This window comes from Chlorocebus sabaeus, chromosome 19 (genome assembly GCF_047675955.1).
Source record: "Chlorocebus sabaeus isolate Y175 chromosome 19, mChlSab1.0.hap1, whole genome shotgun sequence".
NCBI classification, from domain to species: domain Eukaryota; kingdom Metazoa; phylum Chordata; class Mammalia; order Primates; family Cercopithecidae; genus Chlorocebus; species Chlorocebus sabaeus.
The window spans coordinates 4,782,566-4,807,046 of NC_132922.1; the positions used below are offsets into that span (position 1 = coordinate 4,782,566).

Below are 24,481 nucleotides of genomic sequence, written 5' to 3' on the forward strand. Positions count from 1 at the left end.
CCCTGCAAGATAATGGGTTTCATACCACTCGCTCCGGCTCCCTGATGCCCTGAGCCCACCTGCAGGCCTGGCTTTGCCATGGGGCTATGCTGGCCGTGTGTCTGGACTGCCCCAACAGGGCTCCCAGCACGGCAGGACAAGGAGGCTGGGTGCCGTGGAGCCCGAGGTCTTCTCCCTGGACACCCAGACCCTGAGCCAGGCCCTCCTGAAGGAGGCAGTCAGAGAGAAAGAACTGCCACTGAGGACCAGAAAGGCCAAGGTGACAAGGAGGGACCAATCACAAAAGCCCATGGGGTTATCTGAAAATAGATGCTAGGAGAATTGATGAAAGCTGCTCGGCAGAGAGCAGAGCCTGGAAGGAAACACAGGAAAATGTGACCAGAGCTTGTCTCTGCGTGGGAGAAAGGATGAATAATTTTTCCCTTATGTGCATTTTTCTGTATTTTCCAAATTTTCTATAGTGAGCATATGTTGCTTTCATGATCAGAAAAGGACTATATTACTGATATGATTATATATATTATAAGTCAAATAGATATAATTCATTATGAGAATGAAATGAATTATTGTTAATAGTTATGAGATTAATATAAACAACCATCATCGTGTATTGCCAGAACAGTTATTAAGATGGTAGCAGTTGTTCTTGTGTCTCTAGCACATCCCCCTTCAGAGAAACTTTCAAATAGAAAATGAAACTGGGCATCTCTGCTATGCAAATATTGGTGGCTGTTGTCATATTCCTGCAACAGCCCTTGACAGTGGGCTGATCTGGGTGCTGTTCTCACTTTAAATCCGGGGAGCTGAGGCTTGGAAGAATAAAGGGAACAGCCCCAGGACTTGAACAGAGCCCTTGGGTCACCCATGTCCCTACTGTAGCTCCCAGGCCGTTTCCCTTGGGGATCCAATGTATTTCCTGTTGTCCCCAATCTTTTAAATTTTTTTCCACTATTAGAGGTGGTACCAGCAGCCAGGGTGGAACTGTAATTCATGAAGAATGCGTTGGTTTGCTTTAAAAGAATGGTATTCTTTTCTTTTATGGTGCGGGTCCCTAAACCACTCGAGGGGCACCGTCCGGCTTGTGGGTCATGCTGGGAGGTGGCCCGGCTGCCTGTGACAGTTTCTCAGCCAGGCAGGGACTCTTTTCCACATGATGACATTGGAACTGAATGCCACATTCCTCCTTGGAAGAAAAAATTATGTATAGGGCAAGAACTCAGGACATGTGTGTGGAAGAATCTCTGTGGTATGAGCCCAGCCTGGAAGAACTCTTAGGCCAGAAACACCCCTTTTCTGACCTTATTTTTGAAAACTGGGCCATTTCCAGCCCCTAATAATGGAGGGGGACCAATCTCCAAATTCAATGTACTTGATCTTAAGTATCTTTCTTTAAAAGTGAGTTAAAAGGCAAACTAGCATGCTGTTGTCTACTCTAAAAGGCAATTTCTAAATTTGGATTAAAAAAAAAATTGTACTCTAGCTTGAAAATCCAGTGGCTCTCAGAATGCAAGTGAGATACACCACTCTTTGTGCTAAAATCATCTTAAGCAGTTTAAAATAAATCAAAACAAAATGATGTGAGCAGAGCATATGTCTCCCATCCCTTGTTTTCTGAAGGCCGAGTGGGCCGGGCTGCCTAGCACAGACCGGTTCCGTCCGAGAGCCGCCTGGGCCCGGATCCTGGCAGTCAATGATTTTAACAGAAGGCCACAATGTCTCCTGGACCAACGAGACCTAGGTCTTTTACTTTCCAAAGATGGCCTCAGTTCTAGACAAGGACTAAATTATGAAATAAATCATTCCAGAAGATAATCAACAGGTAAGCTTAATAAATTGAGACATTTATTTCCTCCAAGAAAAATGTCTGGCACTTGGAATTTCTAAGCTGCAAGTAGATGCACACATTTTCAAAAGATCTTTCTTTTCCTTCGCTTCCTCACACCGGGCACAGCAAAACATCCCTGCCTTCTAAAATAAAAACACATGCCACTTTAATTTAGCAAAGAAAAGCCAGAATGCAGAATCTTTGCAGAGATTTTTTTTTTAATTAAAAAGAGAGACTGACAACTTCATTTTATACCTTTTCAGGGGAAGTTACTTCCTCCCCATCGGTCAATAATTTAATGTCAAATCGCGGCAAAACAGCGAATTCCATCTCTGAGGCTCTAGAAGCTCAATCTAGGAGAGATTTTAATTGTAACCCTAAACAGCAAATGCTGACATTTGTCTTGCTTTCAGATAGTCTCCAGACTGGGCCAGAACATGACTAATTTATTTTATCTTATCCATTTATCTAGGCACAGGATTAAAATATTTATATCAGTCTGTTCACTTTAAAATGTGCAGTTACAGACACCAGCTTCAGGGCCACTCCTTAATTTTTCACAGTTTTGGCTTTTCATTGTTTCCAGAAATGCACAGTCCTTGAATGGCGAATACTTGCAAATGCTGATGAAATCTTTAAGTGGGGAGCTTCTAACTAATATGAAAACCTCCTTTCTCAGGCTGCATGGACGCTGCCCAGCCACGGTGACAGAGCTGTTCCAACGCCTGCTTCCTGAGACAGGCCCGTGAAATCATGCAGGCTTGAGCCCGGCTTCTAGAAGGAGCACGCCTCTGGCCAGGGTGGCTGGTGGAAACCAGAGCCTGGCCAAGGGAGCCCCGGCCAGGCTGCCAGGTAGGCAGCAGGCGGCAGGGGGTTAATGTGGGGAGCGGGCAGGGGTGGGGTGGGAAGCCAGCTGGGGAAATGGGGGCTGCAGGGCCCAGCCCGACCAGGCGCAGACACAGGGGGCTCTGTCTGCCTGCCCGCTGCCCTGGCACTGTGACTAACCGCCCCACTATTGTGAGTCTGAAGTCAGCCCTTTGTGTCGTCCCCTGGCGTCTGGGAGCACAGCCGAAGAACCCTTTCCAGCAGCCCCCCTCATTCTGGAACCTGCAGCCCCAACATCCATTCTTTCAGCTCTCAGGGTTGCTGGGGGCCGATGAACCAGTGGAAGCATCCCTTTCCCTGGCCAGGAAGGGCCACCAGCAAAAAAAGAAGCAGAAAACCAGTCTCCTCTACTCTGGGTGGGGAAGTAGGGGGCACAGGGACCTACTAAACCTGCATGCCTGCCACGGCAGCCCCTTCTCCACCTGCAGCAACTGAGCCATTGAAATGGGGAGAGGCCAAATCGAATATGGAAAATATGGCAAAATATCCCATTCACAGTTTCATACAAGCAACACATTGAAATAGGATTTTGGAAATTTATGTTAGATTAAAATGAATTTTAGTACTAAAGTGAATCTCACCTGCTTATTTTTACTTTCCAAAAATGTGGTTATTAGAAGATGTTAAATTACAGATGTGGCTTGCATTTGTGGCTCGCGTTGTTTTGTGTGAGCTCATGGGTTTGGGGGCACTGGGACCTTGAAGGCTGCCTTCTCCTAGGGAGACAATGGCACTCCCCACCCATCATTGTCAGGAATACAAGGCCCTCGCAGCCACACTGTCTCCTGACCCTGGCCTTGCATTCCCCTGTTTTGAGAATTGGGACTTACACACGCAGGTGTCTGGGAACCCTTTGTCAAACACTGGCATGCACACGGGTATGCCTGCACACCCACATGCACATACATGGACACGCACAGACACACACAGCCCTGGCTCCTGTCCGCCGCAGGCTGGAGCAACCTTTCCCGGCTAGCCTTCATGGAGGTCAGATTCACAGGGCACCCAGATGCTCCTGACCCCACCCCTGGACCCAGACATCCGACCCTTTGTCCTGGGACAGACAGGACCAACCCAGGCCACACCTGCCTTTCATGGGCCAGGGCACTTTCGGCTTCCTGGTTCCCTTCCTCCAGGAATACTAAAAATTCTATTTTATGACTGCATCAGATTAAAGACCAATATAACCAGGTCGAATTCATTATCATATATTCATTATTTTTATAGTCGTTTTTTCTTATGATTTTAAAAGAAATTAAAATGAAAACATTTCATGGACCCTAGGCTCTGTGCCTTGTGGGCATGTGGGCCCAGACCATCCCTCTGAGATCCCTTGCCTAAACCCATGCCCCTGAGTCTCACCCAGTGAGGAGCACAGGGGGCTTGCCTGCCATTTGTCCGGTGACCAGATACCTTGTGAACTCATTCCTTAAGTCCTGCCTTGAACGTACAGTGTGTGAAGTCCTCACCAGATGCCAGAAAACGTTCCACATTATTTATAAAACAGAAATTAGTCAAGAGGAAGGCCTGGGATGCCAGTGTGGTTGAAGGCCCCAAGTCAGTGGGCCCCAAGTCAGGGGGCCCCAAGACCCCCACCCAGTACAGGGCTGGGGTCTCCAATCAGGGACTTGGACACCAAGTTTAACACCAAGAGGAGGCCAGCAAACAGGCGTGCTGCCCTGGGTAGTGACTGGTACCGTGAGGTGCAGCCTCCGAAGGCACCAGGCCCTTCCGCCTCCCATCCTCCACCCCTGCTGCAGGTGCTGCGGGGCCCCCCGTTCTGGATGGAGGTGCAGAGGAGGCTGGGCTTTCCGGCGTCCCCCAGAACCGGTATCGGCTGCTCTGGCCTTTCCCTTCCCAGGGTGCCTCGGCGCCGGGCCAGGGCCCAAACCCTGCTCAGGAAGGAGGGCCGGTGCAGGAGATGGTTAAAATTCTGCATCCTTTTTGCATCCGCCTCCAGAGGAAGCGCTGCTTTTTTTTCGCCCCCCCCCCACCCCCGAAGCAGGAGGAGGGGGGAAAAAAGCTGAGAGCAGCAATTTGCAGGCCTTGGGATGTTTTTCTCCTTGACAGCCCCGGGCCCCGCCTCGCTCCGGCCCTTCCTCCGACTGCGCGCGGCTGGCCCTGTGGCCACGGCTCGGCTCAGTGTCTGCCGCTCCTGCCTGGCCCCCTGCACACGCGTCCTCCGCTGGGAGCCCAGGCCAGCCCCAGCCGGCAGGGAGGCCGGCTGGGGGCAGGCAGGCAGCGATGCCCGCGTCGGCCGCAGCTGCCTGGCACTGCCCTCCTTTGTGCCTGCCTCCTCTGCCAGCCTCCGCTCCAACCCCCCACCCCCACGAGGCCTGCTCCTGGGCCCGGCCGCAGGGCCTGCTGCCCGCAGAGCTCCCACCCTGCGCCCACTTGGGGTGCCCTCACCTTCTGGGCCCCCGGCTCCTGGCCTCAGGTCCTGCTGGTGCCCAGGTCGCCCGGCCCCGTCCTCCGTGCTCTGCGTTCGCCCCACCCTGCTGCCCGAGCTCGGCGGCGAGCCTGGCACCGTGCCAGGCTGCCTGGGAGCCCAGCCCGGGCAGGGCGAACTTTCCGGCGAGGGTGTGTATGGGGGGGTAGCTGCGGGGTGAGGGTGGTGCCAGGGGAGGGAGAGGGCCCCAGGTGCCTGGTGGCCGGCCCCCGGCCCCCAGCCGCCAGTCCCAGGCCGGCCTGCGGGGGCCTCCCCTGCCTCCTGTCTCCCGAGTCCCACAGAGGCGCAGACAACATGAGCGCTTGAGTCCCAGCAGCCATGTGCAGGAGCCGGCAAACAAACAAAAGCCCTTATTTATTTATTTAGTTCACACACCCAGATAAGGAGGCGCCTTTTGTGCACATAATTTCACACACATCAGAACGGAGGCGATGCCACGGTACTCCCCACAGCCCAAGAGCCCCGGACAGCCGCCCGGCCCTCATGAATAATTGCATCGCCTCGGCCTGGGCATTTCCATATTTAAATTGGGCAGCAGCGTATGATTAATTAAGAAGGAAAAAGGCAAAAAGGAAGAAAAGCAGTGGGGGTGGGGAGCCGGACACTCTGGGCAGCGTAATGTGCCAAGGTGCCCGCGGCTGCTTAACTCCTCCCATGCCAGGCCTGAGGGAGAGGCCACAGCAGGGGTTGGGAAGGGAGGCTCCCGAGACCCTCGGCCTGGAGGGCAGCATGCCCTTTGCTGCCATCCTGTGTCGAGTGCCACCCCAGCCTCACATGCTGCCTGGGGAAGGTTCTCTTCCTCCTGTTCATATTCTGGGCAGCTCACCATTGCTCAGGTCAAAATGTGCCATGCCAGTGCTGGGGAAAGAGACACACCGAGGCCCCTGAGTGGGGCACTTCCAGTGGAGACTGACTTGTCTTTTGCCCTGCACAGCTTCACCCCACACCCCTGCCACATGCAAGCTGCAGTGCTGCCCTGCCTGGGGAGGCTCTGCGACCCCTACACATTCTCACAAGCCTCCTCCTCCAAAGGGCTGTTCCATGGCTCTTCTGGCCCTGAAAGCAGCCGGCCTGTTCCGGGAATGGGGCAGGAAGGCCTGCCCCCCTTCTAGAAAGATTCTTGGCTAAGTGAGTGCCAGAGAAGACTATATTCCTAAGGCAAGAAGTGGCCCTGGATTTAGAGTCTGGCCATCACCAAGGTTTGGCCCTATCCTTTGCCAACTGTGTGACCTGAGGCAGGTTATCTGGCCTTTCTGGGCCTCGGTCTGCCTGGCTGCAAAATGGGAATGATATGAATGCCCACTATTCCTGCCCCGTGGGGTCCAGGTGAGCAAGAGTGGCTCCTGGTTGGCAGCGAGCCTGCCTGAGTTCCCAGAACCCTTATCCTTGTGGTGGGCTGAAGTTGGAGCCAGAACAAGTCCAGATAGACCCAGGACCATGCAGCTCTGCCCCTGCTGAGGCCCCAGGACAGTGGTCAGAAATTTGCTGAGAAAATAATCTGAATTCTTGTGACCAAGAGTGTCCTAGGGCCACCAGGCCTGGCTTGGTTGTGGGGGGCCCATCTGCCCTTGAGTGTACACAGGGGTGCGTGGAGTGGAAGGGCTCTGGGGCAGGACCAGCTGCCCAGCAAGAGCCTCCTAGGTGTCCTCTGGGGTCTGGGCAGCATTATTATCACCCCCCTTTACAGCTGGGGGAACTCGGGCACAGAGCGGTCAGGAGCATACCTGAGATCACACCAAAGTGGGGGCCCTGGGATTTAAGAGCAACCCAGCTCCCGTCCCAAGGCTTTTCTTTTCTTTTTTTTGAGATGGGGTCTTGCTCTGTTGCCCCTGCTGGAGTGCAGTGGCATGATCATAGCTCACTGCAGCCTCAACCTCTCATGCTCAAGTTATCCTCCTGCCTCAGCCACCAAGTAGCTGGGACTACAGGCATGTGCCACCATGCCCAGCTAATTTTTGTTTAACCTTTGTTGCTCAGGTTGGTCTCAAACTCCTGGGCTCATGTCTTCCTGCCTCGGCCTCCCAATGTGCTGGAATTACAGGTATGAGCTACTGTACTCAGCCCAAACCCAGGGCTCTTAACCACCCTACTATGCACTGTGCTGGCCCCCAGTCAAGGGAGAGAATTCACGTCAGGAAAAAATGTTTTACAGAGAGGCAGCTAAGTCTGTTCCACAATGGATGACACAGTCCCCCTCACAAACCATCCCACAGATCGAACCCCAAGGAACTCTGCTCCTATATGTGCCCATGGGGCAAGGGATGCAAAACACCAGGCAAAGGAGCTCAGAGGATGGCACTCTTCCAGAGAGCTGTGTGTCTCTGGGAAAACTAACACACCTCTCTGAGCCTGTTGCTACAGCTTTACCATCAGTGATGTGACTGCAGGTCTTCTCGGCTGCCTGTCAGCGGATGCACAGGCCTGTGCACAGGGCTCCACAGGGACCACGCCGACATCACTGCACACCCACCCTCCTGCTCATAGGACAGCCCATTCACACCTGCTTCTCCACCAGCCACAGGCTTCTTGGGAGGAGCAGACTCTTCTCCACGGACAAGCCACTGCCCCTTTGAGGGCCTCAACTTCCTTACCTATGAGATGAGGAAACAAATCTGCACTAAGGAAACAAATCTGCACTTCCCATGGGACTTGGGGGGTGAAAAGGTAACCTCCGTAAAGCGGCCCCTGGTGTGGGGAACCACCCAATAGATGACAGTCCCTCCCGCCTTCCCCCTAGGCCCAGAGCTCCGCAGAGTCCTCAAGCCGGTGTCCCTCCAGGCCAAAACGCTGCCACCCCCTGGTTAGTGCACTACAGGGTGGTGGGGAAGGGGGGCATCTGTGGAAGAAAACACAGGACTTGGCCTGGGGTCCTGGGCAAGACCTCTGTGACCTCAGTTTCCCCGGATCCCTCCAGGTGTGACCTTGTAGACGGCCTCTGTTCTGGACTCACAGCTGCTGAGGACGAGGAAGAGGACACTGCAGGCTTCCTTCAGTCCCCTGGGGAGGTTCAGATGCTCTGACTCCCTGATACCACCTTTGCTGGGCAGAATAATGTCCCCAAGATGTCCGAGCCCTAATCCCTGGAACCTGGGAAAGTGTTACCGCACTAGACCAAAGGGACTTTGCAGGTGTGTGATTGAGTTAAAAATCTGCAGTGGGAGGATAGCTTGGATTAGCCACGTGCACCCAATCTAGTCACACAAAACCTTAAAAGCAGAGACTCCTTCCCTGCTGTGGTCAGAGACAGAACGAGGGGACGCTGCTGGCTTTAAAGATGGAAGAAGGGAGGAGGAGCCAAGGAGCAGGTGCCGCCAGAGGCCAGAAAAGGCAAGGTATGGATTTTTCCCCTGGAGTTCCAGGAGGAACTAGCCCTGCCAACACCTGGATTTTAGCCCTGGGAGCCCCACCTCAGACATCTGACCCCCTTGACTGTAAGGTAATAAATGTGTGTTGCTTAAGCCACTAAGTCAGCCAGAAGTTGTTACATGGCTGCCACAGGAAACTAACAGGCCCTCCCCTCTGGCCCGGACATGCCCAGCTGCCTGTGAAGGGGAAGAAGGACACAGCCCTCATCGATGTGTTCACACACCTTGCTCCCCTGCTGGGCTGGCCCTGGGGCTGCAGACTTGATCCCTGCTCTCAGGAGCCTTCGCCAGCTGGGAGATGCCCGCAGAGCCTCCCTTCCTGCTGCTGCTGCCCCGTCCTCTCCTCTTCCTCCTGCTGCTGTTTGTTGAGTGCTCCCTGTGAGCAGGCACCAGGCTAGCGTCCTCCTCCCCACCCCGGCCTGACAGGCTCAGTGGTCAGGCCACCCGAGCAGCCACATTGTGGACCCCCGAATCCTGCCCATGGTTTGGCAGGACAAAGGGTCTTTTCTGCTTGAGAGTCAGGAATGTGTCCTCCTCACAATAAGGGCAGCATGGAGTTTCCCTGGGCCAGTGCCTCAGCCCATTGAGCCTGGGGTCCTTGTCTGTACCTGGGGATGAAGGTAGCACCTCACAGATGGCGATCAACACAGCTAGTGCAGGGCAGGCAGTCAGCGCTCCAGACTCACTTCGAGTCTTTGACTACGCTGCCAGTCAAGTCAGTTGTGGGAAAAGTCAGGTTTTTCTCTTGAAAGTCAGGGCCGGGTGCAGTGGCTCATGCCTGTAATCCCAGCACTTTGGGAGGCTGAGGTGGATAGATCACAAGGTCAGGAGATCGAGACTATCCTGGCTAACATGGTAAAACCGTGTCTCTACTAAAAATACAAAAAATTAGCCGGGCATGGTGGCACGTGCCTGTAGTCCCAGCTACTTCGGAGGCTGAGGCAGGAGAATCACTTGAACCCAGGAGGCAGAGGTTGCAGTGAGCTGAGGTAGTGCCACTGCACTCCAGCCCTGGATGACAGTAAAACTCTATCTCAAAAAAAAAAAAAAAAAAAAAAGAAAAAGAAAGAAAGATGCCAGGGCTGTGGTGTGGGATCATCACTGCATCATGAGGCATGGGGGCTGAGGTACTTGGGCAAGGGGGTTTTTCAGAGACCACCCCAAGAGGGTTCTGGAGCCAAAATATCACCCCTAATGACTTAACTGGGAGTCCCACCACTAAAGCTGGTTTCATCCCCCTAGGAAGTAATCAGAAAAGTGCAGACAAATGTTCCCAGAAGTGTTGCCTATAATGGGGAAAACTGGAAATAACTGGGAAGAACCCAACGGCCTGATAATAAGGGGTTAGTTAAGGACTTCTGTCCAGTGGAATGCTAAATAGTCATCAAAATTCATTTGCAGGACTGTATCTTCTGACTTAGGAAAATATTGTGATAAAGTATTAATGAAACAAGCAGAAGATAAAATGATACACCTAATAAGATGCTAATTTTGCTTAAAATATATTTTGACAGACTAGGTGCAGTGGCTCACATCTGTAATCCCAGCACTGTGGAAAGCTGAGGCAGGTGGATCACCTGAGGTCAGGAATTCGAGACCACTCTGGCCAACATAGTGAAACCCCATCTCTACTAAAAATTAGCCAGGCGTGGTGGTGGGCGCCTGTAGTCCCAGCCACCTGGGAGACTGAGTCAGGAGAATTGCTTGAACCCAGGAAGGAGAGGTTGCAGTGAGCCGAGATTGCACCACTGCACTCCAGTCTAGGTGACAGAACGAGACTCCATCTCAAAAAAAAAAAAAAAAAAAGTTTTGGCAGAAGCTGGGTGAGGCCTTTCCAGTGGCTATCTCTGAGTGTGGTTTCATAGGTGATTGAAAAATGTTTTTCTTTTGTGAGGACTCAAAGTGTTCTAAAATTAGCATGGAACATCAATGATGGCAAAAAAAAAAAAAAAAAAAAAAAAAAAGAATGGCAAAGAGGAGAAGTTGTACTCCTTCACTGAAACTGCCTTTGGTCCCTCCCTGGGCCTCAGCATGTGGCACGAACACGTGTGAGGGGCAGGGCTGGCTTTGTGGGTTTGTGACCCGTACCACCACACGGGGCCCTGAGCTTAGGAAGGCCCTCCACTCGGAAGGGCCCCAAGCTCATTTTAATGCGCACCATCGTCACCATCTTGTAACTCTCAGGCATTTTCAAACCAGGGCGCCACATTTTCACCTTACCCGGGTCCTGCAAACTCTATAGCCGATCCTGGCGAGGAACCCTGGGCCTCAGAGCACCTTGACCTTTCTCTCCAGTTTCCTGAATACAGCAGCCAGCTTTCTGGAGTAGGTTTATTTCCCATGCGGTGACTCCTTATATTTTGTCCAGGCTTTCCAAAATCAGGGACCCAAGGACACTAACCTCGGAAAATCGAAGCATATATTGGCTGTCCCCTGGGACAGTGGCTGCCTTGTTAGGAGGTGGGTGTGGTCACCAGCACAGCCCTGGCATTGCTAAATGGGCTGTTGGCAAAAAGAGGAAACAGGGCTCTGTTCTGTAAAAACATGCATGAGCATTTGCAGTGCTTTTTCTGGAGACTGAAATCTCTCTGTACACCTCACCACATTTTCAGAAATATCTTAGGAGGTATGTGTTTTCTCCAGTAAAACCTGGTGCCTCTGACTCAGGGGCACTGTCTGTGGACTTGCCCTGCATCTCTTTCTACCAGTTAAGGCTCAAGGATGCCTGGGTGACCCTGTCCTACAGCTTCTCCAGCCACACTGCCAGATAGGTGGTGAGCTGCCTGTCTCTGGAGGCATTCAACAAAGGCTGCACAGGAAACACCTTCTCTGGCATTAGCCTAGAGAAGCTCACCTGAGGGTGTCACTGCACAGGGCATCTGGCAGCTTCTAAGGCAGCACCTTGTCGTCTTACCTCTCTGTGCCTAGTACTCCATACAGGAGTATAGGTGTGGGGGAGGTGTTCGGTGACTGTTTCCTTTAGGGTATGGAAACAAGCACCAGAAGGTGGTGAGGCAAGCGATGCAAAGTTGACATGAGATGCAGGAGAGAAATTCCTGAGCTGCCCAGAAGCAGGTGATATGTGAGAGAAGCCAGCAGCCACTGATGCTGAGTGCCTGCTGTGTGCTAGCGGAGTGCTCCATGTTCCAGGAATTGTCACTATTCTCCCAACAATGCAACTGAGATAGAATTCTTTTTATACTCTTTTTTTTTTTTTTTTTTTTTTAAGACAGAGTCTTGCTCTGTCACCCAGGCTGGAGTGCAGTGGCACAACCTCGGCTCACTGCAACCTCCGCCTCCCGGGTTCAAGCGATTCTCCTGCCTCAGGCTTCTGAGTAGCTGGGACTACAGGTGTGTGCCACTACACCTAGCTAATTGTTGTAGTTTTAGTAGAGATGGGGTTTCACCATGTTGGCCAGGCTGGTCTCGAACTCCTGACCTCATGATCTGTCTGCCTTGGCCTCCCAAAGTGCTGGAGTTACAGATGTGAGTTCTGCCTAGCCGGCAGAACTCTTATTAAGCTCATTTTATGAGTGAGGAAACTGAGGCCTAGAGAGGTGAGGTTACCCAGCTAGAATGAGGTCACGCTGGCAGTCGGAGGCAGGCATGCCTCAGTGCAGAACTGCCCTATAAGCCCAGGCTTTTCGGCATGCTGCGGCTCCACTGCCTGGGACATGAAGAAAGTCCAAGTTCAGGTTCACTCTCTGCATCCTGTCTTTCCTTCATTATACCCTGATTGAATGGACAGAAAAGCTCCCCTAAAGGGTTTGGGGATGGAGCAGGTCAGGTTCCTCATTTTAGGGAGATTTTAACTTTAAATGGGCTCAAGCAAGGGTTAGTTACCTGGACAGCTCATGCCTGTGGAGGCCGACCCTCCCCATGGTGCTGGATCTGTAAGAAACAGGCTCTCCTGCCTCCCTGCTCCCCAGATCCATGGGGCCTCCTGCTCAAATCTCGGGCTGGGGCCAGGGTCACTAAGAGATCTGCCTTCCTTTGAACACTAACCAGTTCAGGCGTACACAGGAGTTGCAAACTCGGGGTGGGGGCATGGGTTGTGTTCAACCCGAGACTGTTTCCTCTGTCCTGCAATGTGTTCAAATGTTGGACATTTCATGTACAAATCTGGATTTCTTCCGAAGTCAGAAGCTCGGACAGCCCCAGCCCTTATCCTCATGGTAGCAACAGGCTGGAGCTGACTGAGCACTCCGTCCCCTGCCATCACTGCAAACCCCCTCTGTGCCCCAGCTGACACCTGCAGCTGCCCTGTGACAGCCCTGCCCGAGAGTCCAGGGACATGGTGGGCTGACCCGCTCAGACTCTGGCTGGCCAGCCCTCTTGGCTTGGGTGCTCCCCTAAGGAGGACTTTGGGAGCCGTAGGCACCCAGGGATGGAGGCAAGTTAGCAACAGTCTCTGGAAGGCTGAGGACCTGGCCATCGTGGGTAGCAAGACCTGATAGGTGGTCCCTGCTGTGGTTGGGGACACCTGATCAAACTGGGAGGCTTGTGGAGGCCCAGGCCCAGGACAGCTCTGTGAGTTTCCAGGGCTTTGCCACCACCCACTGGTGGGGTAGGTTTCTACCCCAGAAGTGCCCCCCAGGGATCAGAACACTCACAGGGACAGAGGCCTTGTCTCAGGCAGACAGAGGGGCATGCAGAGAAGCTAGCTGGAGGTATGGGCTGGGCCTGTTGCAGGCAGGAATTGGGGTGGCAGCAGAGTCCCCCACCTGCTCCCCAAGGAACAGGCCCTACAGGGCCCCAGCTTCTCCTCCTCCCCAGCTATCCATGGCTGTCCTGTGACCCAGCACCTGCCAGGCTCACTTGGCACTGTGGTTGCCCCAAGCAGAGCCAACAGGACAGTTGGTGACCAGGGTGTCTTGCTCAGAAGGGTCACCCAGGACGGCTAAGAGAAGTCACTCAGAATGGTACGGAGGGTGGGGGGGATCAGGAGCAACTTCCATCTGAGCCCCAGGACCCAAGCATTGCAGCCGTGAGGGGCTTGCCTCCTTGTGCTGTCGGGGGTCCCTCATCCCACAGGCCCTCACCTCCTGTGGTGTCCCTGGGCAGCTTGACCTCGGAGGGTCAACACCTGAGGACCGGAGGGGCATCCATGCCCCCTCCTCCTTCCCTCCAGCCAAAGGTGGGGGGCAAAGCGCAGGGAAGAAAACAGCAGGAGAAAACCAGAGAGCTCTCCTTTCCTTTTTAAGAGCCCTGATGGCCGCAACCCAGAGCCCGAGGGGAGAGAAAATGTCGGGAACGATTCCCTTCCGAACTTTCCCAGTCTTTGTTTGGAAGGCTGGGAGCTGACTTCGCCGGGCCGGGCCGCGGGCTCAGCCGTGCGCTCCCGTGCAGCGGCCGAGGAGCCCTGGCGCCCGCCGCCCCGGACACGCCCTCGTGGTCGAGCCACGGACCCCGACCCAGACCCCAGCGCCGCCGGGCGAGGGCGGGAGGGGTAGCGCTTACCAGATCGTCCCGAGCGCGCCGCGGTCCAGGCGGGCACAGCGACGGTCAAGTTCACGTCCGGCCCGCGGGCTGCCCGAGGTCCCCGGGCGCGGCTGGGGCAGCGGGAGGCGCGGGAGGCCGAGGTCCCGGGTGGCCGCCGCGGCCGCTCCCGAGACGCTGCTGTCACCCCGGCCGCGCCCCCCAACTTTCTGCACAGTCGCGGAGCTGGAAGTTTCCGGGCTTCGCGGACGCTGGGCTGGGTTTCAGCCGTGGCTCTGAGGTTGGCAACAAAGAGGGAAAGAAGGAGGAAAAGCAGGCCGGGGAGGGGAGGAAGAGAACCGCGCGGAGGCCGAGGCGCCGAGAGCCCCAGAACTTCCAATTCTACCCAGAAGCTTTTTTCGTTGTGTTTTTCTCTTAAGAGGTAAACAAGCAAGTCCCACGCCCCAGTCCTGCCGGGGCCTTCGCCAGTCAGCGCTCTGGGCTCATCTCCCGGCGCCTCCTCGGGGCACCTGAGTGTTCGAAGCCCACTGCCAAGTGTTTTGGACACAAGTTTTCTTGCGGGGTGGTGAGGGTGGGCACAAGATGCTTCCTAAAAGGTTGCTGGCACGCAGACCACGGCCCCAGTGACGGAGCGGCAGGCAGGGGCTTGGAGGAACACGCTGTCTTTGTCTCGTCCCCAAAGCACCCGGCCGTGGGTCACCCGTGATCCCTGGAGTGGAGGGACTGTTGTGACCCCTGGTGCTCCAGGAGAAGGGGTTCCACGCTGGGCCCTGGACCCAGGCCCACGGTGCCCTCAGCCGGCAGTTCTCCACCTTCGGGGATGATTTGCTGGCCTGGCCCAACTCCCACAGCCCAACTCCCACAGCCCAGCTCCCCAGCACCACCATTTTCTGCCCTCTTCTCCCTGCCTGGCTTCAGACTCTCCGGGGCCAGGGTCCTGTGGAGACACCTGGGCTGGGGGAGGCAACTGAGTGGCCCCAGGCCTGGGAATCTGCAAAAGTGGCCAAGCCACATCTGTTGAGAGGGCAAGGGCCCTGGAGGCGCTGGGAGGCATAGATCTTCTGGCTGCCAGCTGGGCCTGAGGCCGTTGTCCGTCCTTCCTCGCCAGACGTGTTTATGGAGAAGACACTCAGGGCCAGGGCAGCTCCTCCAGAGCACTGTTTCAGGCTGGGGAGAATGGGGATTTGTGTTCTTGTTTTTTAAAGAAAAATGAACAAGGAGCCTGTTGGGGATTGGGGTGGGAGGAATATTTGTCCTTTGTCCCCAAAGGCCTGGAGAACCACTCTCTTAAGTGGGTATTTTCCCCTCAGACGACTTCTCAGACATGATCCTCTCTGAGGTTGGTCCTGGGCTTCCACGTGTGATTCATGGAAGAGGCCTCAGCCCCAAGAGCCCCTGAGGGTACTGCCCACTCCCCTGGAAACTTCCAGAACCTGACGTGGGGCTGAGGACATAGAGGTGATGGGGGTGGGCTGGTGGGGCACTGGCGGGGACAATGTGTGGAGCCCTTGTTTTCAGAGCTGCAGATGCTTGTCAGCTGACGGTTCATTTTCAGCATCCATAGTGGACCTCCTTTGGGGGAATGTTTACCTGCCAATGAACCCAAGATCCTTTCCCAGAGGCGGCGGGAGGAAGTTTTCCTTTTTTCTTTTTTTTTTTTAATTAATATATTTTATTTAAAGCAATATATCCAAAATATTATCAGTTCAACATATGATCAAGATAAAGATTAATGAGATACTTTACATTTTCATACTCAATCCTTTTTTAAAATTTTTGTGAGTACATAGTAGGTATAAACATTTAGGGATGAAGGTTCTTACTGTGTTTTCCTAGTAACAAGCACTGGCATCAGCTGTCATGATTTCTCCCCAAGGTCTAGGATGGTCAGCCTCGCACGCTCCACGGCAGAGTGACTGAAGCTCTATCGAGGTGTGGCACCAGCGTGTTGCCATTTCAGGAGAATCTGCAGCCTCCCTGGTTTTTCACAAAAGCTCCTACGCAGGGCCTGGCCCTTTCCTGGGGAGGGAAGCCTGGCTGTGTCTCCCGCTGCATCCTCACCCGGAACTCCATTCCTGAGCTGCAACCACTATTTTTCAGATTGGAAAATGCCTTGGAAACGGCTCATCTTCCTGCAGCTTAAGCCCATTTGTTTTCTGACTGGCGGTCACTGATGATTAGAGTGTGTCACAAAGGGAACTGTCACCTTAGTTCTATCATACACCATCAATAACTTGTCCAGGGCTGACTTTGTGGGCGTTGTGGCCTGCCCCGTGGTAGAGGGTCCGTGTGCAGAAGGGCCCCACACTCAATGTTTGGCTGTCCCCGATCTCAAAATTCTCAGTCATTCTTGAACAAGGGAACCCATATTTTCATTTTGTTCTAGGCTCTGAGAGTTACATAACTGATCCTGACTTTGGCTGTTGGTCAACAGTGTCATAAGGTAAAATAAGGTAAAAATCTGAGTTTTATATTTATTTTTTCTTTTCCCCTTTTTTTTTTTTTTTAAGACAGTCTCACTCTGTCACCAGGATGGAGTGCAGTGACACAGTGGTGTGATCTTGGTTCACTGCAACCTCCGCCTCCGGGTTCAAGCGATTCTCCTGCCTCAGCCTCCCAAGTAGCTGGGACTACAGGTGTACACCACCATGCCCAGTTAATTTTTATATTTTTAGTAGAGTCAGGGTTTCACCATGTTGGCCAGGGTGGTCTCGATCTCCTGACCTTGTGATCTGCCCACCTTGGCCTCCCAAAGTGCTGGGATTACAGGCGTAAGCCAACACACCTGGCTGATTTTTATATTTTTTACTAAATTCTGTTTACAGAAATAATTCCATATTCTATGTAAGTAAGATACAAATACTTGAACTGAATATCATTGTACTTAGGGAAAATGTTCACCTTTAAGAGACAGGGGCTGGGTGTTGTGGCTCACGCCTGTAATCCTGGCACTTTGGGAGGCTGAGGCTGGTGGATCGCACGAGCCCAGGAATTCCAGACCAGCCTGGGCAACACAGCGAAACCCTGTCTCTGCAAAATATACAAAAATTAGCCAAGCATGGTGGTGTGCACCTGTAACTCCCAGCTACTCCAGAGGCTGAGGTGGGAGGACTGCTCAAGCCCGGGAGGTCAAGGCTACAGTGAGACACCTTGTCTAAAATACAAACAGGCAGGAAGTTGTTATAAGCATAAAACAATCCTGGGAGTTGGAGTCATCCCTGTCCAGCCTTGGCTCTGCTACGTGGGTGCTGAGTGCTGCCTCAGGGACCCGGCTGCCAGCTCCCACCTGTAGGGTGTTCTGAGGAGCCAGCATGCTGGGAGGGCCTAGCAGGAGATGTGGCATGAACCAGGTATTTGATAAATAGAAAGTGCCTTTGATTATCACATTTGACATGTAGGCTCAGGTGCACTTTATTTTTAATGTAAGTATATTTTATCTCTTCCCATTGTAAAAGCAATACACACTGTTATAGATGGTTTGGAAAATTCAGAAAAAAAAAAAAAAAGGAAAAAGAAAACATTCTCTCCTAAGTCCTCTGCTCCAGAGCCTCCAGCCGTCACAGGACAGTGTATTTCTTTATAATTACAGAAATAGATACATGACTGTTACATTTTAAAACTTTTTCTTTTACCTTATTTTTAAATGGAAACACTAGTGAGGCCCCACAGAACTGAGCAGAACTAATGACCCCCCATGTGGTGGAATAGTTGTGAGCTGGCCACACTTTGGATGCAGCCTTCCCCGGCAACTCTAAACCCAGTCTCTGTGGCTGCCTGTTCACAGGGACCATGGACTGTGATGTTTATAGTACGAAAGCACCGGGAGAGAACGCGACATCACAACGTGTCCTTAACCTGCTGCCGCCTCAGCTTTCCCATTTGTGACTTGGTTAAAAAATTTTTTTTGACAGTTTTAGGCTCTTATTTTAATTTCCACAGGCTGTTGTAGAATCTGCTCAGCCAGGGAGGGGAAAGGAGCCGGCAATCAGGTCTCCTCCTGGGCACCTTTGTGAGGCCAGCTGGCGAGAGTGGGGGGTGACACTGAGGTCCCAGCAGCTCCAAATGCAGGCAGAGCCCTGTCCTCAGAGAAGGTCACAGCCTAGCCAAGCCCAGCCAGGTGGATGGGCCCACGAATGCACAGGAACCTGGAACGGAGGATGAAGGCAGGAAGCACAGTCTGTGACTCCCCAGCCCACTCTGCATTCGATCACTGGGGGCCCAGAGGCTTCAGGAAAGGTGCACAGGGCCACTGGGTCCCAGTACTCCAAACAGGAAGGTCTGGTCCAGGGACAGGGCTCCTCCTGACTCCCCTTTGCCACAAGCACCAGAAGTTCTGCAGTGCCCAGTGGGTACAGCAGTCCCCAAGAATGACCCAGCACTGAAGCTGAGCCAAAAAACTTGGGGAGCGAGCCACAGCCCCTCACTCCCTCTTTGTCTGCTCCAGCCTTGCCAGCCGGTTGCTTTTCGTGGGAACCGGGATGTCCTCACCACCCTGTCCTGGGGCCCAGCACCATGTCTCATGTCTCTGGCCTGCTGCAGCTGAAAAAAAAAAAAAAAAAAAAGAGATCTGTGTGTTCTTCTTTGTTTACAAAAAGAAAAGTGTTATCATATACATAACATATTATACCCCTGGATATATACAATTATTTGTCAATTAACAATAAAGAAGAAAAATATAGCAAGCAAAAAGGACTCCTCTTCCACAAAAAAAGTGTTCATTACAGAAAAGTACAAAAAAAAAACCAAAAAACCCTAAAAGGATATTTAGAATTAAGAAAAAACTAAGAGAATATTTAGAATTGAAAACTAAAAATAAAACAATTACCCATGAGGTAATTACTGAGTGCATTTGTTTGAAAGTCCTTCTGCTATATTTTCCAAACTGTATGTGTGCATATGTGCGCATGCATACAGGTATGTGTGTGTGTGCGTACACATATCTATATGAATGGACCGTAAGTTATAAATACAAATATTCATGTATACATAATCATTAGATCATACTATAGGTTATTTTGCAGTCTTTGTTGAATATGTTGTGAGCATTTTATGTCTATTATTTTCTACAAGATTTGAAAAATAAAATATAAATACCAGTTAATTTTTGAAATCCACCTTATTGAAGTCTAAGTTCCATGCAGCAAAATCCCTTTCGCCTGTACTGTTCGATGAGTTTTGACAAATGTATGCAACCGTGTTACATGTCCAAGACCAAGAAAGAAATACCTATCACCGCAAACGTTCCCCAGAGCCCCTTGCAGGTAGTCCCTGACTCCCGGGCAGCCAGCAATCTCAATCCAACCACTGTAGATCAGTTTTAATGTATTTTTTTTTTAAATTTAAACCTCATGGAGTATGAACGCTTGCTTGGGATCCTGATATCTATGTTGTTGCAGCTATCAATGGCTCATTCCTTTTTACTGCTTTGTGATATTTTATCATACGCCTATTGATATTTGTTTACCCACTCATCTACCGATGGACAATTGAATTGTTTCTGTTGTTCCTTTGTTTCTTCAGACAGGGTCTCACTGTCACCCAGGCTGGAGTGCAGTGGTGCAAGGTTGGCTCACTGCAACCTCCGCCTCCCAGGCTCAAGTGATCCACCTCGGCCTCCCAAAGTGCTGAGATTACAGGCGTGAGCCACTGTGCCTGGCCTGTTTCTGATTTTTAAAAATGTCTGCTATTGTGACTAGAACTTTGTGACTGCCAATTAATGTTTACAGTGTTTTAATAAGCAATGTCACCAGCACGTGCTGTGAATGCCCACGCATGTGGGCACAGCCTGTGTGTTTCCCTCCTGGAGCACTTAAGATGTGGAAACCAAGGCCTAGGGGGTGAAGAAAGGAGCCAGAGGCCACACAGCTGGTTAGGAACAGACTGGGGGAACCCAACCTCTAAATCCAGTATTCCAGGACAACATGCTGCCGCACTCTCACACACTTGCCTGTATTCAGAAATGCTTGTAATTTTCCCACACAGAGAAATTTCCATGAAAATCAAGTTGTGGGCTGAGAGATGAAAGGCAGCCTCATGTTCATTAGGCAGGCTTTGGTTTGGTTCATCCACTGAGCTCAGGCGTGTGTGTGAATCTCTGTTTTCATACACACACACGCACACACACACGGACACGTTGCTCACACCCACCAAAACCAGTGGCGATGATCCAGTCCAGATCCTTTCTATACTGCCTTCAGCGCATGAGGCCAGACTGACCCGGACAGGAGGCCCTGGCTTGGCTTCTGAGCATCCATTCAGCAGACTTGTCTTAAAGGATGTCTGATGATTTCCCCAAATCAAATCTCCCCTCAAGGACAAAGTTCAGGCTGCTGGGGAGATTCAAAGGGATGATCTGTCCGCAAGATGGCTGCTTCCAGAAAGGTGTCACAGTCGCCTGGGAGTGACTGTGCTCAACAGAAGGCAGAGGAAGAGGAGGTGCTTTTTGGAGTACGGGCACCCTGGGAGTCTGTAGAGGATTCTTGGGCCACTCTACAATAGCTCAGCATTGAAACAGAGACAATATTTGATTTTGCTCACTTATTAATTAGCTCCTAGTTATGTGTCCAATGGGGCATTTTCCATGATCTTATTTAATCCTAAATAACTACTGTTATCCTGCTTTTACAGATGAGAAATGTGAGGCCCAGAGAGGTTAAGAAAGTTGCCCAAGGCCACACAGCAGTGGGTACTCAGTCCCAGAATGCCCGTTCTTTGCAGACACAGGCTTCTCATCTGAGTTAGAGGTCTCTGCCCATTTGTGGCTAGCAGGCTCCAAAGAACACACGTTCACCTGGAGCTAGTTCGGGTAGAATCCTAAATGATTCTAGTGTGCTTGGAGGACACAAATGGTCCAGACCCCCACTTCCTGCTCAGGTCTCTGAGGGGCCTCCCTCCTCAGACCACACCCCACTGCCAAGCAGACCTCTAGCACTTGTCTTTGCCCCCATTCAAGAAGGCGAGTTGAGCAAAGAAGAATCACCTCCTCTCAGCCCTCTGTCCGCAGCCTCCCTGGTCTTGAAGTCAGCAGGCCTAAAGAGACCTCTGTCCATGGGAGATGAAACCAGGAGAGGAAGTGCCCATTCTCTCAGAAAACATGTGTTTTCTGTTTACAGAGGGGCCTGTCCAGTTCCCATGCTTTGTTCTTTAATATGGAGCCAAAAAAAAAATCAAATGTGCAGCTTCCGCTCTGAGGTACACTTGGAGGCTAGAAAGTCTGGACTGCTGCGGGCTCACTGTGCTGGGGCGCCCGGTCTGCTGCTGACGTCCAGCATCTACCTACCTGGAAAGCCAAGACTCTCCCCCTCTGCATTACGAGGGCGGGGTACAGAGGGGAGAGGCAGCCTCAGCACCCTGGGGGCTGGCTTGGCACTGTGTGAGCACTCTGGGGGCTGGCTTGACACTGTGAGCACCCTGGGTGTGTTCTGTCGTGCACTTGCAGCCCTGCCACCATAGGCCCAGCAGGCTTGGCGCTGCACACCGGCCATTCAGATCCTGGGCAGAGGGCATCCTTTCCCACCTCAAGCAAAGGGAGGCAGAGTATTGGGAGATCTGGGGTAACAGGTGGGTGGGAATTTCCAGGGAACTTGGGTCAAGCTCAGGGATGCTGAGCACCTTCAGAGTTGGGAGAGGGGCTTAGCTATGGGTAAGCGGGTCTTCCAACTCGAGGAGGCAGCAGTGAGCTAAGGTAATCAACGGAGCTGACAGGCAGCTACACCTATTGAAGGGAAACTATTATCACAGGATGCCGAGTCCGCGCACAGGCTAACCGCTGAGATTCAGAATCAGGGATCTGGGTCCAAATCTAGGCTGTGCCCCTTTGCCCTCCAGGGCCTCTGGCAAGCTGCTTCTCTGACCTCAGCCCCTCATCTGTGAAAGGGGCTGGCATGCACATTAATACAGCTGCCAGGATTACTGAGATAACACATTTACCGGTAAGTCCAGGATGGCCTGGCACGTGCTTTTCAATACACGGCAGCTGCCGTTGTCATCTCGTGGCTTTAGACTTCACCGAAGAGGCACTCTGGCTAGAAACAGTTCACCAGCTTAGGCTGTGACAGCCAGTAGAGAGGGGGTCCTACAATCCCTCCCACCCAGAGCAGACTCTGACTAGGACAGGAGGACGCCTCGCTAGGTCACACCTTCCTCCCTGTGCAAACGGGTGACATCAGTAACCGTGGTTGACAACGGAGCCTAAGGTTCTGATGTCACTTTTCTGCCCGGGTGGTGCGTCCAGCGCAGGCTGAGACGCGGGCTGGCCCCCGACCCAGTGCACACGGTCAGCCCTGGCTCCGCGCCTCCGACCTCTCGGGGGCTGCAGCAGGGCCTGGCACGCGCGTCCCCGGAGCCAGGCCACGGCCCCTTTCATCTCCGCCTCCCGGCTCTCTGGCTTCTACGTCCCACGCTCCTGGGGCTGAACGGGGACAGCAAAAAACCATCGCAGGAAGCGCGCACAACCTCGTTTGGGATCAGCGCCCCTCCCGGGCGGAAGCCGCGGCGCCTTGGACTGGAAGGTCCCGCCCGCTCTTCCGTCCCGCCCCGGAAGCCAGGACGAGGGCGCGACGTGCGACGCGGACGCAGTGCCGTAGCCAAAGGGGCGAGGCCTGGTGCGGCCGCGGGGCGGGGCCTTGGCGCGGCCTGTTCCGGAAGCCCAAGCGAGGGTGCGGCGGGTCGTGCTGACGTAGCGCCGCAGCTGAGGGGGCGGGGCCAAGTCTGGGGCCGGGCCTCTACGCGCCAAGGGCGGGGCCTCTGGGTGGCCGTCTCCTAGATCCCAGGCCGCGGGCTGTGCGGATGTTGCGTGACTGTCGAGCGGGCGGGGCCTGGGCGGGGCCTGGGCGGGGCCTCTGCGCGGCCCGATCAGAAAGCTCAGGGTAAGTCTCGGCTGGCGGTGGCTGTGGGGCGGGGCCTAACTGGACCGGGGCGGGGTCTGGGCGGTTCCTCCGTGCGGCTGCTGGCAGTGTGGCTGATTCCGAGCTTTCGCGCAAATTGGATCTCCACTTTAAAGTTTAACAACTTTTCCTGTATTTTTCCCCTCCCTAAACGAGGTAAAACCACCAGACGGTGGAGAATTCGTAAAACCTAGGCGAGTACAAAGAAAGAAAAGGAGAAACCTTTCCTAGTCACCAAGCAAAATATTGGCTTGGAGTATCTTTTTATCTAAATATGTAGATATTTATATAATCGGGATAACATTGTATATACGCTTGTGGCTTATTGCATGAAATTTGGAAAATTGGAAAAAAATACAAAGAAAAAAAAGTAGCCTGAGATTCCCTCACACGAGATCACCATTGTTAACATTTGACATTCTTTCTTTTTACGCAATTATGCATTTGTTGAGACAAAAAATGGATCATGCTCTAAATATTGCTTTGCAACTTTGTCTTTGTAACCGTGGCTATATTCTAAATGTCACACATCATTTAGTGTTCATTCACAGCATTGTTTGTGATCATACACAGCGGGGCTGTATTCTATTTAACCCATGTGAGGTTATTGGATATTGATGTTGTTTCCCGTTTCATCTCTTCCTTACTTCTTTCTTTTACGATAAACATTCTTGCAGCTAAATCTGTGCATATCCAGTCCCTAGATGTGGAACTGCTGAGTCAAAGCATATAAACACGAATGCGGCCGGGCGCGGTGGCTCACGCCTGTAATCCCAGCACTTTGGGAGGCCGAGGCGGGCGGATCACAAGGTCAGGAGATCGAGACCATGGTGAAACCCCGTCTCTACTAAAAAAATAGAAAAAAAAATTAGCCGGGCGCAGTGGCGGGCGCCTGTAGTCCCAGCTACTCGGGAGGCTGAGGTAGGAGAATGGCGTGAACCCGGGAGGCGGAGCTTGCAGTGAGCCGAGATTGCGCCACTGCACTCCAGCCTGGGCGACAGAGCGAGACTCCGTCTCAAAAAACAAAAAAACAAAAAAAAAAAAACAAAAAAAACACGATTGCTTCTTGTGCCTCCCTTTTTATGTTTTCCAAATTTAAAAAGTAATGAATTAGTATTTTAACAATTGGTTTAAACTCCAGTACTGTATATACAAAAAATATCTCTCATTTGCAGAATATATAAAGAACTCCTGGTGGGCGTGGTGGTTCACCCCTGTAATTCTAACACTTTAAGAAGCAAAGGCAGGAGGATTGCTTGAGCTCAAGAGCTCAAGACCAAGGCTGAGGCGGGCGGACTACCTGAGGTCGGGAGTTTGAGACTAGCCTGGCCAACATGGAGAAACCCTGTCTCTACTAAAAATACAAAAATTAGCCAGGCGTGGTGGCGGGCGCCTGTAATCCCAGCTACTCGGAAGGCTGAGGCAGAAGAATTGCTTAAACTCGGGAGGTAGAGGTTGCAGTGAGCCGAGATCGTGCCATTACACTCCATCTTGGGCAATAAGAGTGAAACTCTATCTAAACAAACAAACAAACAAACAAAACAAGCTGGAGATCAGCCTGGACAACTTAGTGAGAACTCGTCTTTACAAAAGATGTAAAAATTAGCCCTGTTGGTGGAAATGTTAGCTTTGT

At 52.4% G+C, this 24,481-nt stretch overlaps 1 protein-coding gene and 2 long non-coding RNA genes across 4 annotated transcripts; 1 reads left to right on the forward strand and 2 right to left on the reverse strand.

The window, feature by feature from the left end:
- Positions 1-499: 499 nt before the first annotated feature.
- Positions 500-5,135, reverse strand: LOC140709073 (uncharacterized). Its single transcript, XR_012089418.1, has 2 exons — positions 2,081-5,135; positions 500-1,968 (listed from the first exon to the last, which is right to left on the reverse strand). It is a non-coding gene; the product is annotated as an uncharacterized lncRNA (long non-coding RNA).
- On the forward strand, positions 4,914-20,099 carry LOC103223489 (PRR34 long non-coding RNA). The gene is given in 5 exon segments (XM_007976087.3): positions 4,914-5,025; positions 5,027-5,290; positions 7,137-14,384; positions 16,350-16,416; positions 18,408-20,099. Coding segments are annotated over 3 exon segments (405 nt in total). The 5' UTR covers positions 4,914-4,954; the 3' UTR covers positions 7,207-14,384; positions 16,350-16,416; positions 18,408-20,099.
- LOC140709072 (uncharacterized) lies at positions 16,415-22,635 on the reverse strand. 2 transcript variants are annotated; one of them, XR_012089417.1, is made up of 2 exons: positions 21,893-22,635; positions 16,415-18,502 (listed from the first exon to the last, which is right to left on the reverse strand). It is a non-coding gene; the product is annotated as an uncharacterized lncRNA (long non-coding RNA). The 2 variants fall into 2 exon arrangements; XR_012089416.1 differs by having other exon boundaries at positions 20,111-22,635.
- Between the last annotated feature and the right edge of the window lie 1,846 nt (positions 22,636-24,481).